Source organism: Phaenicophaeus curvirostris, chromosome 11, assembly GCF_032191515.1.
Source record: "Phaenicophaeus curvirostris isolate KB17595 chromosome 11, BPBGC_Pcur_1.0, whole genome shotgun sequence".
NCBI classification, from domain to species: Eukaryota; Metazoa; Chordata; class Aves; order Cuculiformes; family Cuculidae; genus Phaenicophaeus; species Phaenicophaeus curvirostris.
The window spans coordinates 1,249,703-1,264,151 of NC_091402.1; the positions used below are offsets into that span (position 1 = coordinate 1,249,703).

The following is a 14,449-nucleotide window of genomic DNA, read 5'->3' on the forward strand; positions in this document are numbered from 1 at the left end:
TGGGGAACACGTGGGCGCTGCAGCAGCAGCTTCTTCCAGGCCACATTGTCCAGGCCGGTGCCTTGGAAGTGACGGGCACCCTCGTACCATGGGGCTCCTTGCGAGTTCTATTACAAGGCCACTCCACGCCCCATCAGCTCACGGCAGGGCTCTTGCTGTGCGTGTGCAGAAGCTCCTTTGGGAGGGTCCGGCCAGGGCGGTCAGGTGGGTGTGAGGTGGGGGCAGTGCCTGCCGCTGCATCTCCTCCCCCCACAGCAGCCAGCTCCGAACCATGAGCTCGGCCATCCTGCACCTCCCCTCCCATCCCGTCGCACCCAGTGCCACAGATGAGGCCCTCAGGCAACACTCCAAGATCCATCTCCACGGAGCGCCTGCTGCTGCACCCCCTCCGCTATTCACTGCCAGTGCCACAAAACAGGGGCACCAACAGCCAGCCTTCAGATGAAACGTTTAAGGCAGAGAAAGAAGTAAAGTTACGACGTAAGGACCAGTGTGCACCAGTAAGAACTGGTCAGTAGTACCCAGCTGTCCACCCCCCAGCACAGACCAGCACAGCCTGTGCCCCCACGGCCCCAGCCCCAGCCCTGCACCCCAAACCAGCGCAGCCGCAGAGCCGCGGTCCAGCAGCGGCGCGCCCAACACAACCTCACCCCTTAATGCTTCCAGGTGTTCCCCGTTGGCTCCCATCACCTCAGAAGCCCCTGGCTCACCTGCGCCAGACACCAAGCGTGCCCCAGCACCTCAGAGAGCCACGGGCTGAGGGCCCAGCTCGGCACCTCCCTCAGCCCTCACGTACCCCTCTGCTCGCTGACACCTGCCTGGCCTGAGCCCCTCGGCTCGCCTGCACCCGCCTGATCCGAGCCCCCCAAGCCTGGCTTAAAGCCCTGTCACCCATCTTGATCCATCGAGGACTTTTTGTATTGGCCTTTTTGGGTCACATAAAAAACGTAGTTGAGGATAAGACACTTCAACTTCAGTTACAGCGGCAAATTTTAGCAGGAAAGGCGGATGACACACTCTGCACTTGTCCCTACTCCCATGGCAACAACAGCAGTGGAATGGAGTAAGAAAAGCTAAAGCACCGGTAAATAACATGCACGGAATTAAGTGCTGAGATCAGACCCTTTAATAGAGCTCTTCCTTCAGAAAAAAAACTCGACAGTTCCATATTGTTACTCAGATAAAATGAGTAGACTCCCATTTTTAAGATTATTTTCAAATAACCGATCTGTTGGGGTTTTCCTTTCTTTTGCCAAAAATCTGGTTTTTCAGTAGGTGTTGACAACAAAGGAATTAATCTAAATCCTAACGTCATACCGGACGAGTCTGAGCAATTTTATTAAAGAGAAAAATGTAAAAGAAGGAAAAGGAACCCCCTCCTGAAACTCTAATTAGTCCCAGATCCACCTCTCATTCGCTCTCTGTGTGGTTCTATCACGTGTGCCACTGCTCCTGCCTCTGCCTGTCTCTCAGTTTAATATTTCCCCTTGTTTTGCCCCGTGTTTTCTGGCTGTGCGGTCCCCCTGCTGTAATCTCCATCTCCTCATCCATGCTGGAGTCCCAGGGGTTCCCTGCAGGAGGGAGACCTGGTGCGGGTGTAAACGTGGGGCAGGGACAGAGGCGAGAGAACAAGCGGAGAGAGCAGTGGCAGCCGGGGGGTTTACCAGGGACTGGGCTACCAGGGCCACCACGGGGCTTAGTGGGGACTGACTCCCCCCGATGTTGGGCTCAGTGGGGATGAGACCCCCCTCTGCCATGGGGCTTCACAGGGACCAGGCTGCAAGGGCCACCGCGAGGCTTAACGGGGTCCCAGTGCCCCCACCATGGGGCTTCATAGGGACTGGCCAGCCAGCCACGGGGCTGAAGGGGACTGGGCTGCCAGGGCCACCGCGGGGATTCACAGCACTGGGTCCCCCCCGCTGGGGCTTAACGGATCCCACGTGCCAGGAGCCACCACGAGGACTTGAACCCCCAACTGTCTCAATGGCCCCGCCCCTCAGCGGCTCAGCCAATGGGAACAGCGGCCTTGGCACCCAGACCTGCCCCCTCTGCCCTCCCAGCCAATGGGAACAGCGGCCTCATCACCCAGACCCAACCGCTCCACCCTCCCAGCCAATGGGAACAGCGGCCTCATCACCCAGACCCGCCCCCTCCGCCCTCCCAGCCAATGGGCAGGCGCGGCCCCGCCCCCCGCTGACCTGGCAATGGGGTCGCTGTCCCGGCTCTCACTCTGCCTTGGCAGGTGGAGCAGCTGCACGGCTGAGCTCCTGCTCTCGCCCAGCCCTTTGTGGTTTTGCGCAGCGCATGCAAAAGAGTGTTTAACCTTCATTCCACTCGGAAAGGAGCAGTGCAGAGGTCCCGCAGCTCCCGCCTTCGCTCCGTCCCAGAGGAGGAGCGAGGAGGGGCGGGGGCCCTGCCCTCTGTCTCCATCCCAGGAGGACGAGCAGGGAGACTTCTCTCTGTACCCTCCCGAGAGGAGGAGCGAGGAGGCTCTGCCCTTGTTCCTCCCTCACCCCTCCCTCACCCCTTCCTCATTATCCCCTCATTATCCCCTCATTCCTCCCTCATCCCTCCCTCGTTCCTCCCTTGTCCCTCCCTCGTTCCTCCCTCGTTCCTCCCACGTTCTCCCCTCGTTCCTCCCACGTTCTCCCCTCGTTCCTCCCTCATTCACCCCTCGTCCCTCCCTTGTCCCTCCCTCGTTCAGCCCCGTGTTCCCCCCTCAGACGGGGAGCGTGAAGCCACCAGGGCTCTGTTCCGGTTCTGCCCCGGGAGGCAGATCGAGGAGGCTCTGCCCTGGCTGCACCCAAGGGCCGGAGCGCGATGCCAGCTCCTCTCACCCCTCGTCCCGCCCCTGTTCCACCCCTACAGGAGGAGCGAGGAGGCTCTGCCCTCGTTTCTCCCTCTGTTCTGCCCCGGGAGGAGGAGCGCGGGGCCCAGGGGCGCACCCGGTGCCGTGGGGCTCCCGTGCAGGGCGGCGACACATGCACAGAGTGGCAGCAACGCAGATCGGTGAGTGTAGCGGGGCGAGACGGGCCGGCCAAGAGCAGCTCAATGACGGCAGCGGTGGGAGGCGGCGGGAGGGGGTCGGTGCTTAGGGAGGGGACCGGTTGGGGCCTCCGGAGGCCGCAGGGGGGCGAGGGCTTGGGGCCATTGCCGTGGCAATGGGATGCAGTGCGGGGCCCTGGAACACGCTCGTGCCCTCCCCACCTGCTCCACCGAGTCCTCTGTTCATCGCAGCCGCCAGGCAGCACTGTGACCATCAGGGACAAGCAGGACGACGGTGACGACGGAAAAGAGCTGCACCAGATGCCTGCCGCCCAGTTCCAGGAGCTCCAGCAGAAGGAGATGGAGCCTGAGCCCGCCGAGTACCGCACCTCTGAGCAGCTGAACCCTCTCCAGGACAAGGACGAGCCGCTCGACCCCTTCCAGGAGGCTGGTGACAGCCGTGAGCGGGCAGTGCCTGCTGAGCAAGGTATGTAGAGAGGGTGAGGGGAGCCCTGTCTGCCCCCCACACCTCGACCGACGCTCACCACCCTTCTCTCCCTGCAGGAAGCAGCCGTGTCCCAGGGATGCAAGGGGATGGGATCCCCGTGCCCCAGAAGATTCTTTTCCCCGTGGAGCGCCTGTCCCTGAAGTGGCAGCAGATCCACCGGATCGGCGCCGGGCTGCAAAACCTAGGGAACACCTGCTTCCTCAATTCCACCCTGCAGTGCCTTACCTACACGCCTCCGCTCGCCAACTACCTGCTCTCCGGAGAGCACAGCCGAACCTGTGAGTGGGGAGGCCTGGCTCTGGCAAGGGTGTGCGGGTGTCAGGATGCACCTTCTCTGCTCCCTCCTGCCTCGTTTCTCCATCAAGAGGTCATTCCTGTGTCCATCTGGCTTTTCCCAGCAACAGCAGCGTTCCCAAGCTCAGCATCCTTGTGTCTGGGAAGGCTCTGACTCTGCTGGGCATAACCAGGACTAAGACTGGTCCAATGGGGTCTGCTGGCTTCATGGGGGCTGAGCAGTCTCTGCCTGTGGGGACTGTGTGAAGCCAGGGCAGAAGACGGCACACAGGCAGGTGCTGCTGCTTCTGGGGGACTTTGCAAGGGAGTCCTGGTGGACACTGCTCTGAGCTGTGACCAAGGGCAGCCTGCGGGGCTCCAGCCCTGTCCTTAGGGCTCTGGTGGGATTTGCCCTGTGATCTGTTTTCCGTCCACGTGGATGCTGTCCCACCTGGGATGTTGCAGCAGCTGATGCTGTGACTTGGGCTGCGTCAGCTGGGGGTGGCATGTGCTGCTCCCTGCGTACCCAGGATGCCCCAGAGCGGTGCCGCACCACAAAGCTCCTTGGAAAAACCGAGCGTGGCTGAGCTGTACTGGACCAGAGATCTCCTGTCCCATGGACTGCCTCCATCTCTCCTGGCTTTGTCCCCAACGTCTTCTCTCCCGCTCCAGGCCAGCGAGGCGAGTTCTGCATGCTGTGTGCTATGGAGAACCACATAATCCAGGTTTTCGGTGGCAGCGGCAGCATAATACAGCCCATGTCCTTCATCAGAGACACCAAGAGTAAGGATAGCCGTGCTCCCCTTTCATAGCCATGCGGGGCAACAGCGACCGATGCAGGAGCAGAACCTTTGAGATCGGGACAGATCTTGGCAGACTGCTCTTCGGAGCTGACTCTTGGAGCCTGCCAGGGGTTGTGTGGGGCTTCCCCCGTGGCCAGCCCAAGTCTGACATCTGGTTTGGGTTGAGGGGGCTCAAGCCCCAGATTCCCTGCCCCGAGGGAGGGAAGGGCTGCATGTGTCGCAGCGTGTGCTGGGACTGATTCGTCCCTCTCCTGCAGAGATTGCCCAGCACATCCGCTTTGGCCGCCAGGAGGATGCGCATGAGTTCCTGCGTTTCGTCGTCGATGCCATGCAGAGGGCCTGCCTGAACGGCTGTACCCAGTATGTGGGGCCTCTGACAGCCCTTGCCGCTCTTCTCTGCTGTCCCCTCACGGGTTCCATGTGCCTGTGGGAGGGGACTGTGGAGAAAACGTGTCCCCCAGGGTGGCTTGGAGGGAGGTGCTGTGACGCCGGGGCCCAGCTCTGCACCACGGTGACACGGCTGCGGGCTACTCTCTCTGCCCCAGCACAGCTGTGCTCCTCTCCCCAAATCCAAAGGGTGCGGTGGGTTTGGATCCTGTCCTAGTAGCCGAGGAATGCAAATGTGCTTCCAAGCTGAGCCTCGTCTCTGTGGCTGCGGGTGAGAGGCCTTCCTGGGGCCCTTTGTCCCGGGAAGCTGCGTTGCCTTTGCCTGCAGTGCCCAGCCCAGAGCTCCAGGCAGGGGTTTCTGCTGCTTGGAGCAGCCTGGTGCCACCTCGTGAGCTCTGCCACCGGGGAGCAGAGTGAGGGAGGCTGTGACTGCCCTGCTCCAGAGCACACAGGGGAGGTGTCCTGAGGACACAGCGGTGGCCCATGGGGTGGCTGTTGCGGAGGGGCGGTGTGAGATCCTGTGTTGCTGTCTCTAGGTTGGATCACCAGACCGAGACCACAACGCTGGTTCACCAGATCTTTGGTGGTTACCTGCGGTCCCGTGGTGAGTGCTGGCTGCCAGGGTCTGTCGCTCTCGGGGCTGCTGCTTCCCTGAGAGCCTTGCAGGAAAAATCTTTTGGGAAAATTACTATGTGTAAATTATCTGGAGCTGCAGCTGGTCCATCCTGCAATCCCTGCGGGCCACGATGCCTGCTGTGGAGATGGAAAAAGCTGTTGGCTGTGGGTCCCCAGCTCATTGCCACCAGCAAAGGAGCCCGTGTTGCCAGCTATCTGGCAACTCTTGCTGTTCCTACACACATGGAATTGCCAGCCTTCCTCCTTGCCAGGTCGTGAATCTTGTGCCCAAAGGCAGCGAGGGGGAATCCTGCACTGCCTGCGCTGTGCTGGGATGGTGGTGGGTGCTGGCGTTGTGTCAGGGTGTGCTCATGGCTTTTTCTTTTGCAGTGAAGTGCAAAGCCTGCAGTTCGGCCTCCGACACCTACGAACCCTTCCTGGACCTGGCGGTGGAGATTGAGGTACCGTGGCAGGGTCGGGATGGGGAGGAGCTCGGCACTCGGAGGGGCTGTTCCTGCAACTGCACGGTTACTGCCTCAAGGTTCCCTAACCTGCTGTCAAGTCCCAGTGCAGGCGACAGGGAAGCAGATTCTGTTGTTGCGCTGCCTCATACTGTGTGTTGTCCCCTGGGGCCAGAAGGGAGCCAGGCTGTCGCGTGGACAAGCCACTTGTGCCCTGACCTCTCCTCTGTCCTTGCAGGAAGTTGAAAGTATCCAGCAGGCGCTGAACTTTTTTGTGAGGCCAGAGACGCTGTGCGAGGAGAACGCGTACCTGTGTGACAAGTGAGTGTGTGGGCCTGTGGCAGGAAGGGGCCTGCGGGTGTGACGGGGGGAAGCAGGGAGGGATCTCTGCCTGCTCCATGGCTGAACCTGGAGGTTCATGGCCGTGGAAGGCTGCAATGGAGCCACTTGGCCAGGGCTGGCAATCACCTGGCAATCACAGTTCCATCTGTGGTGGAAGACCTTGAATAGCTCGAACTCTTCCTGTGCAGGTGCAAGACCAAAGTGCCAGCGATCAAATGCTTAAGCATCCACCAAGCCTCCAATGTTCTCACACTCTCGCTGAAGCGCTTTTCCATCTTCACTGGAGGCAAAATCACAAAGGTGAGTACCTGGCACTCCAGAGCTAGGGCTGTACCCTGGCCCGAGGCCCTGCTGCCCAGAGCAGGGTGGGAAGTGCATGGTGTGAGCCGTGCTGCAGCCCTTCTCCAGCCGTGCAGTGGGAGTTCAGCTCATCCTGGCATCTTGCTCACCGTGACCTCTGCCTGGGGAGAGCGAGTCCTCCTCTCTCAAGACATGGGACTCGGAGAACAGCTGAGCTCTTGCTCCAGCAAGAAAGCAGTCTGCTGTGCGGGCTTCTGAGACATCATCTCTCCACAGGACGTGACGTACCCTGAGTTCTTGGACATCCGACCTTACATGTCAGAGAACGAAGGGGACCCTATAAAGTATGAGCTCTACGCCGTGCTGGTGCACTCTGGGTTCAGCAGCCACTCAGGGCACTACTGCTGCTACGTGAAGGTGAGCTCAGTGTGTTCTCTTGGCACGTGCTCAGGGCTGGGTGCTGCTGGGTCCTCATGGGTCCCTGTAGTGCGCAGGAAGGAGGGCGTTCAGCAGATATGGAGCACTAGATGGGGTGTTCAGGCTCTCCTCCGCTGCAGGTCATGGGGGTCTTCTGGGCCCCTGGGCTGCCTGTGGTTTTTGTGGAGCGGAGCTCTGCCACTGGGCGCTGTTCCCGCTGCTCTTTAGGCCAGGAAGGTCCTCAGATGCAGCCCAACCCTGTTCTCTCTTCTTCTGCAGGCCAGCGATGGGCAGTGGTATAAAATGAACGATTCCGTAGTCCGCCTCACCAACGTCAAGGTGGTCCTGAAACAGCAGGCCTACCTGCTCTTCTACCTGAGGTGAGAGCAGGCTGTGTCTCCCAGCCCCTCTGCCCACTGCTCTTGGCATTTGGGACAGGGCTGGTAGCACGAGCCAGGGTGTGGGACGGAGCTGGCTCAGAGCAGGGAGGCAGGGAGAGGCCCAGCCTTTTGTGGATCAAAAGCTGTAGCTTAAGAGCATCTCGCCTCCTTGGAGCTTCGCTTCTGTTTCTTTTTTCATCTCTGACGAGAGTGTTGCAGGCGCTCCCCTCACAATTAACACATGCGCTTCTCTGCCTTCACCAGAACACCCAGCACCAGCACGAGCTTTGAGGGACCTGTTGCCGAGGCTGTGTCCATCCTGCCCTGCAAACCAGTGATGGGCCAGGTGAGTCCTGAAGGTCCCTTCTTGGGAGCCGCTGCCCTTCTGTCCACTTAGCCAGGGCAGGGGCTGCAGATTTGGAGGAAGGTGAGTGCAAGGGAGGACTGTTTGCAGGGAGGATTCTGCTGAGCCAAGGGTTCCTGGGTGACCCGGGCCCCTGGAATTCTTTCCTCACTGAACTTCTGTCTCTCCCTTTGTCTAGAAACCAGAGACGCAGGCAGCAAAGAAGCTGTCTGGGCTGGAGGAGATTGGGGTCTCTGTGCCCTGTAGAAGAGTCAGCACAGGACCAAAGCTTCCCACCTCCTCCAAGCTGCTGCAGGAGCCCAGACAGCACCTCCCTGCTGTGCCTGGAGTCAAGCCACCTGCTCCAGAAGGCTCCAGGCTGGCTAAATTGAAGAGGTCCCTGTTGACCGGTGGCGCTGTGGAGGGGAGCAGCTCCACATCACCACCACTAGCAAAGAAGCTGGCACTCTCTGCAAAAAAGGTGAGTCTGAGTTTCTGCCCGGTCTTCAGTCGGCACCTTCTGATTCTTCTGCCACCCCCTGCTTCCCTCACCCAGTCTGTCTGTCCCCTTTCTCTGGGGTCCCCTTTTCGATTTTCTCCCCTTGCGTCATGGAATCCTCTTTTTTTTAGACCACCAGGTTTTTATTCCTGTCCATAACTACAGGGCAGAACTCCGCAAGCGGCGAGCAGAGGTGACCACTACACAGAACCTCACCCACAGCTTCCTGAGCAGATCCAGCCCACGGACACCACCCACGCTGACTCCACTGCCCAGCCTTCTGGCAAGTTGAGGTAAGCGATGCCAGTTGCTCCCAGGCAGCAGGGCCAGTAGCAATCTTCAGATACTCCATGAAGCAACTGCCTGGCACGGCAGCTGGCTCGAGGAGTGATCTCGGCAGCCGGCTCTCCTGTTCTCTGGGGCTGGCAGGGCTCGCTCTGGATCCCAGAAGCAGGGCGCTGTATTTGTTAGCACAGGGTGGGAGGCAGCTTTGCAGGCCCTCACCATGTACCGGTGTCCCCTGGGACCAGGAGGCACCAGCCTGGTTTAAGTCTTGCTCTGGGTTTTCCTTTGTAACCTTTGCCGTCAGCACGTGCTGCAGCAACACTCGCTCCTTCCTAGCCCCCCGTGGGACAGCGTGTGCTCTGGGCGTGGGGCAGGTCATCGTGTGTGCTTGCAGCTGCTGCCCTAGAGCAGGTTCTAATTCAGATTTTGTGGCTGAGATGGCAGATGTGCGGTGCTGTGCTCGTGCATCTCGGGATGGTGAGGAAAAGAGGGGCTCCCACTCAGGACCTGGCTTTAACACCATATCTGCACCTTTTCCTGTCTTTCAGCCCATCTTCATCTGCGCTCAACCTGACGAATACAGAAAAGCCTCCTCTGAAAATTGTAATCAAATTATCAACCCTTCAGGTGCTCAGCTCCCCCCTGAAAAAGCGCCACCATGAGGCAGATGGCAGCCCTCATTCTCCATCTGTGAATGGCAAAGGTGACACCTCCAGCCCGCCCAGAAAGAAGAGGTGCACACAGGGGGACTCGGTGTCCCTCACGGGGGAGGAGGCAGGCAAGAGCCCCAGTGGTGGCCAGGAGGAGCCAGGCTGCCCAGAGCTGGGTGCAGAGCACAAGGAGAAGAAGAAGGAGAAAGAAGAAGATGAAGAAGAAGAAAAAGAAAAAAGAACAATAAGAAGGAAAAGAACAAGAAGAGGAGAAGCAGGTCAAAAGAGCGCTCTCCTGGGACTCTGTCCTTGGGCAGCTGAGGGGTGAGGATCTGTTCTGTCTGAGCAGCAGCAATATGCGATTGGCAACACCAGGCTGCCGATGGAGCCAGGATCTCCACAGCTCTCCAGAGCCCCAAGCCAAACCGTGGGGCCAGCACACCACCTGGGAGCCACAAAGCATCTCATTCTCCATCTGTGAATGGCAAAGGTGACACCTCCAGCCCGCCCTGAAAGAAGAGGTGCACACACAGGGACTCGGTGTCCCTCACGGGGGAGGAGGCAGGCAAGAGTCCCAGTGGTGGCCAGGAGGAGCCAGGCTGCCTGGAGATGGGTGCAGAGCACAAGAAGAAACATCATGAGAAGAAGAAGAAGAAACCTAACGAGAAGAAGAAGAAAAAAAACAACGAGAAGAATGTGAAGCAAAATAATGAGAAGAAAAAAAAGAAAAATAATGATAAGAAGATGAAAAAAATAACAAGAAGAAAAATAACAATAAGAACAAATGAGAAAAAGAACGAGAAGAAAAAAATAGCAAGAAGAAAAATAGCAAAAAAAAATAAAATTAAAAGAAAAAGAAAAACGAAAGAGAAAAAAGAAAAATGAAAGAGAAAGAGAAAGAGAAAGAGAAAGAGAAAGAGAAAGAGAAAGAGAAAGAGAAAGAGAAAGAGAAAGAGAAAGAGAAAGAGAAAGAGAAAGAGAAAGAGAAAGAGAAAGAGAAAGAGAAAGAGCTACTTAAGGACACTGTGGGTCCAGCCCTCAGGCTGTGCAGAGAGAGAAAACCCTGTGCTCTGGCCCCAGGACACCTCCTACCTTTGCACAGCTAAAAAGACTAAATTTAAAGGAATGGTGAAATGGACTAGGAAAAGAACATTTGCCTGCCAGCAACTGAAAAACCAGCGGTGGTTCTGAAGCAATACTAGCCTGCCAAGGGAGCCAGCCTGAGACGTCAGATTTGAGCTCCAGCTCCCTGCCCGCTTCTGTCCATTGCTCATTCTCTCCACCTCCCATGTGGACAGGGCTGGTACCCACTGCCCTCCCCCCTCTCTGAGTTGCAATGGAGTTTTTTTTTTACCCCCCCGCTGTCACTACCCCTTCCCCTGCCCTTCCTCCCCATTCCCTGGCTCTCCCACCCTCTTTTCACCCCTCACTGTGTTCTTTTTGCCCCTCGCTGTGTACGTTTGCTCCTTATGGTGTCCTTTCCCCTTCTCCATCTCCCTTCTCCCCTCGCTGTGTCTTTTCACTCCTCAACATCTTCCTTTCCCACTTGCCGTGTCCTTTCTCACTTGCCATGTCCTTTCCTTTGGCTGTGTCCTTTTCCCCCCTCACCATCTCCTTTCCTGCCTCACCATGTCCTTTTGCCACTCGCTGTCTCCTCTCCCCTCTCCATGTCCTTTCCCCTCATGGTGCAATTTCACCCCTCCCCATCTCCTTTCCGCACTTGCCGTGTCCCTTCCCCTTTACATGTCCTTTAATGCTCACCATCTCCCTTTCCCTCACCGTGTCTTGTCTCCTCGCCATCTCCTTCCCCCTCACCATCTCCTTTCCCCCCTCGCCATCTCCTTTTGCCACTCACCACATCCCTTCCCCTTGAAATCTTCTTTCCACCTTCACCATGTCCTTTTGCCCCTCGACGTCTCCTATCCCGTCATCACCCTCCTCTTCCCTCTTCCCTCTCCCCCTGTCCCATGGCCCTGGGGGTGGCAGGGATGGAGGAGGACGGTGCCTGTGCTCAGTGCAGGGATGGCAGAGCCCGGGCGGATAGGGGGACACCCCGGCTGGGCTTGTCCTGCCCCGGGGCTCAGGGCCAGAGCTGCTGGGAGCCACAGACCTGCTGCCCGCGGCATCGCTCCTGCTGGGTCACGGACCTGCAGCATTGTCCCTGCTGGGCTCTTGGACCTGCTGCCTGCAGGGTTGATGCTGCTGGGTCACAGGCTGTGGACCTGCTGCCTGTGGCACCGGTCCTGCTGGGCTCTGGGACCTGCTGCATCGCTCCTAGCAGGTCATGGAACTGCCGCCTGGGGCATCAGTGGTGCTGGGCTTGGGGACCTGCAGCATCGGACCTGCCGGGCTTTGGGACCGGCTGCCCGCAGCATCAGGGCTGCCAGACTCAGAGACCTGCGGCATCGCTGCTGCTGGGCTCTGGGACTGGCTGCCAGTGCTGTTGGTGCCGCCGGGCTCTGGGCCCTGCTGCCGCTCCCCCTTTGTGTTCAGCTGCTGCCTCTGAGCGCTGGCAGAGTTCTGCAGGGCTGAACTCTGTCGTGTCGATGGTGTCGGCTGAACAAACCTCTCTGGGTCGTGGGCGCATCTGCCTGGTGCAGGAGCACCTGGACTGTGCCCAGGGCCTGCTCGCAGGGTGGCCCGAGAAGGGCGAGGGGGCGAGGGGGCTGCAGGTCCCCTCTCTCATGCGGGTGCAGTTTGCTTCCCCGCTTTCCTGCAGAGCTTTCCCACCTGTCGCTGAGGAGCAGGACTGGGCAGGAGGGCACTGCTGTGCCTCGACTCTCCGAGGCAGGTTCCTGCAGATCAGCTGGGAGGTTTTCATTGAGCAAGGAATTTGTTGAGAGGGGCAGGAGGCAGCCAAGTGTCCCAGTGGTGGCCCGGAGGAGCCAGGCTGCCAGGAGCTGGGTGCAGAGCACGAGAAGAACAAACTAAGAAGAGGAGGAGAACGGAGTCAAAGGAGTGCTCTCCTGGGGCTCTGTTGGTCCTCGGGCAGGTGAGGGGCGAGGGTCTGTTCTGTCTCTGCAGCAGCAATATGTGCCTGGCAACACCAGGCTGGCGATGGAGCCAGGCTCTCCACGGCTCCAGAGACCCAAGCCAAACCGTGGGGTCAGCACACCACCTGGGAGCCACAAAGCATCCCATGTAGCGAAGGAGCTACTTAAGGACACCATGAAAAACATGTACGTCTGTGCCATCCCTGAAGCGGGGTGGCCTCGCCAGCCTTCTCGGGGCACTGTGTCCCCTCGAGAGAATGGGAGAGGCGATGTCGCGGCTGGAAAGATGCAGAGTTCCCTCCTCCCTGTACAGCAGCGTGGGTCCAGCCCTCAGGCTGTGGGGAGAGAGAAAAGCCTGTGCTCTGACCCCAGGACCCTCCCTGCCCTCATATGGGTAAAGCAGACTAAATTTAAAGGGATGATGAAATGGAGTAGAAAAAAGCCGTCTCCCTGCCAGCAGCTGACAAAATGGCACTGGTTCTGAAGCAATCAAAGAATCACAGAATCACCAGGTTGGAAAAGCCCCATCAGATCATCGATTCCAACCATTCCTATCAAATACTAAACCGTGACCCTTACCACCTCGTCCACCCATCCCTTAAACCCCTCCAGCGAAAGTGACTCAACCCCCTCCATGGGCAGCCTCTGCCAGTGCCCAATGACCCTTTCTGTGAAGATTTTTCTCCAAATGTCCAGCCTAAACCTCCCCTGGTGGAGCTTGAGGCCATTCCCTCTCGTCCTGTCCCCTGTCCCTTGGGAGAAGAGGCCAGCACCCTCCTCTCCACAACCTCCTTTCAGGTAGTTGTAGAGAGCAATGAGGTCTCCCCTCAGCCTCCTCTTCTCCAGGCTAAACACCCCCAGCTCTCTCAGCCGTTCCTCATAAGGCCTGTTCTCCAGCCCCTTCACCAGCCTCGTTGCTCTTCTCTGGACTCGCTCCAGAGCCTCAACATCCTTCTTGTGGTGAGGGGCCCAGAACTGAACACAGGATTTGAGGAGCGGTCTCTCCAGGGCCGAGTCCAGAGGGAGAAGAACCTCCCTGAACCTGCTGGTCATGCCGTTTCTGATCCAAGCCAAGATGCCATTGGCCTTCTTGGCCACCTGGGCCACTGCTGGCTCATGTTCAGTCGCTGTCAACCAACACCCCCAGGTCCCTCTCCTCCAGGCAGCTTTCCAGCCAGACTTCTCCTAGTCTGGAGCTGCTCAGGGTTGTTGTGCCCCAAGTGCAGGACCCGGCATTTGGCCTTGTTAAACCTCATCCCATTGGTCTCAGCCCATGGATCCAGCCTGTTCAGATCCCTTTGGAGCCTCCCTGCCCTCCCGCAGATCGACACTTCCACCCAGCTTAATGTTGTCCGCAAACTTGCTAAGGGTTCACTCGATGCCTTCATCCAGGTCATTGACTAAGACCTTGAACAGGGCTGGACCCAGCACTGAGCCCTGGGGACACCACTTGTCACTGGCCTCCAGCTGGAGTTAACTCCATTTCCCACCACTCTCTGGGCCCTCCAGCCAACCAGTTTTCCACCCAGGAGAGTGTGCGCCTGGCCAGCCCAGAGGTGACAGTTTCTGAAGCAGAATGCTGGGAGAAACTGTGTCAAAGGCTTTACTGAAGTCCGGGAAGATCCATCCACAGCCTTTCCCTCATCCAGCAGCCGAGTCACTTTGTCATAGAAGGTGATCAGGTTAGTTTGGCAAGTCTTGGTAGCTCAGATCTCAGGCACATCCCACTGGAAAAACACGGCCTAGGAAAAGGTCTGTCTTCAAACAACGGGGCTGTGCCTGTCTTCCCTGTTTGGGGTAACCCAGGGAAACAGCGAGTCAGAAACAGCAGAGCAAGCAGAGATTTTAATTCATCACAGAGCAGTTGGGGTGTAAGGTGAGTGCAATTGTGAAATGCACTGGGCCCTGGGAAGGGTGTGCAAGCAGTGCAGCTTGCCCAGGAGGTTCCTTCCTGCTCTCTAAAGGGTCGCTTCCCTGTTGGGATGACCATAGGGAGCTGGATTTCCTCTGAGCTAAGCACGACTGCCGAGAGCACCGCTGCCTTTTGCCAAGGGCTCATTCTTCCCACGAGTCAGTATCCTGACTCTGTGCCAGGAGGGGCTCTGGGGGGAAGGTAGGTGGGACAGAGCCTGGAGAAGGAAGTGCAGGGTCAGCTGTGGGTTAGACAAATGGAAAAGGGAGTGCCAGGCCTGACAATATTCAAGAAGC

At 58.3% G+C, this 14,449-nt stretch overlaps 1 protein-coding gene across 1 annotated transcript; it reads left to right on the top strand.

The window, feature by feature from the left end:
- The first annotated feature begins 326 nt into the window (after positions 1–326).
- LOC138725327 (ubiquitin carboxyl-terminal hydrolase 36-like) lies at positions 327–9,576 on the top strand. Its single transcript, XM_069866123.1, has 16 exons — positions 327–500; positions 2,869–3,009; positions 3,238–3,472; positions 3,550–3,771; positions 4,439–4,549; positions 4,827–4,929; positions 5,493–5,560; positions 5,962–6,032; positions 6,271–6,353; positions 6,563–6,674; positions 6,951–7,091; positions 7,371–7,471; positions 7,736–7,817; positions 8,014–8,295; positions 8,479–8,606; positions 9,147–9,576. Exons 1-16 carry the CDS (start codon positions 327–329, stop codon positions 9,574–9,576), a joined length of 2,484 nt encoding a protein of 827 aa, XP_069722224.1.
- The last annotated feature ends 4,873 nt before the right edge of the window (positions 9,577–14,449 follow it).

Coding starts and splice junctions, on each gene's coding strand:
- LOC138725327 (XM_069866123.1), top strand. CDS start 327: ATGAGGCCCTCAGGCAACACTCCAAGATCCATCTCCACGGAGCGCCTG. Junction 6,033..6,270: donor ACCTGGCGGTGGAGATTGAG/GTACCGTGGCAG, acceptor CTGTCCTTGCAG/GAAGTTGAAAGTATCCAGCA. Junction 8,607..9,146: donor CAGCCTTCTGGCAAGTTGAG/GTAAGCGATGCC, acceptor CCTGTCTTTCAG/CCCATCTTCATCTGCGCTCA.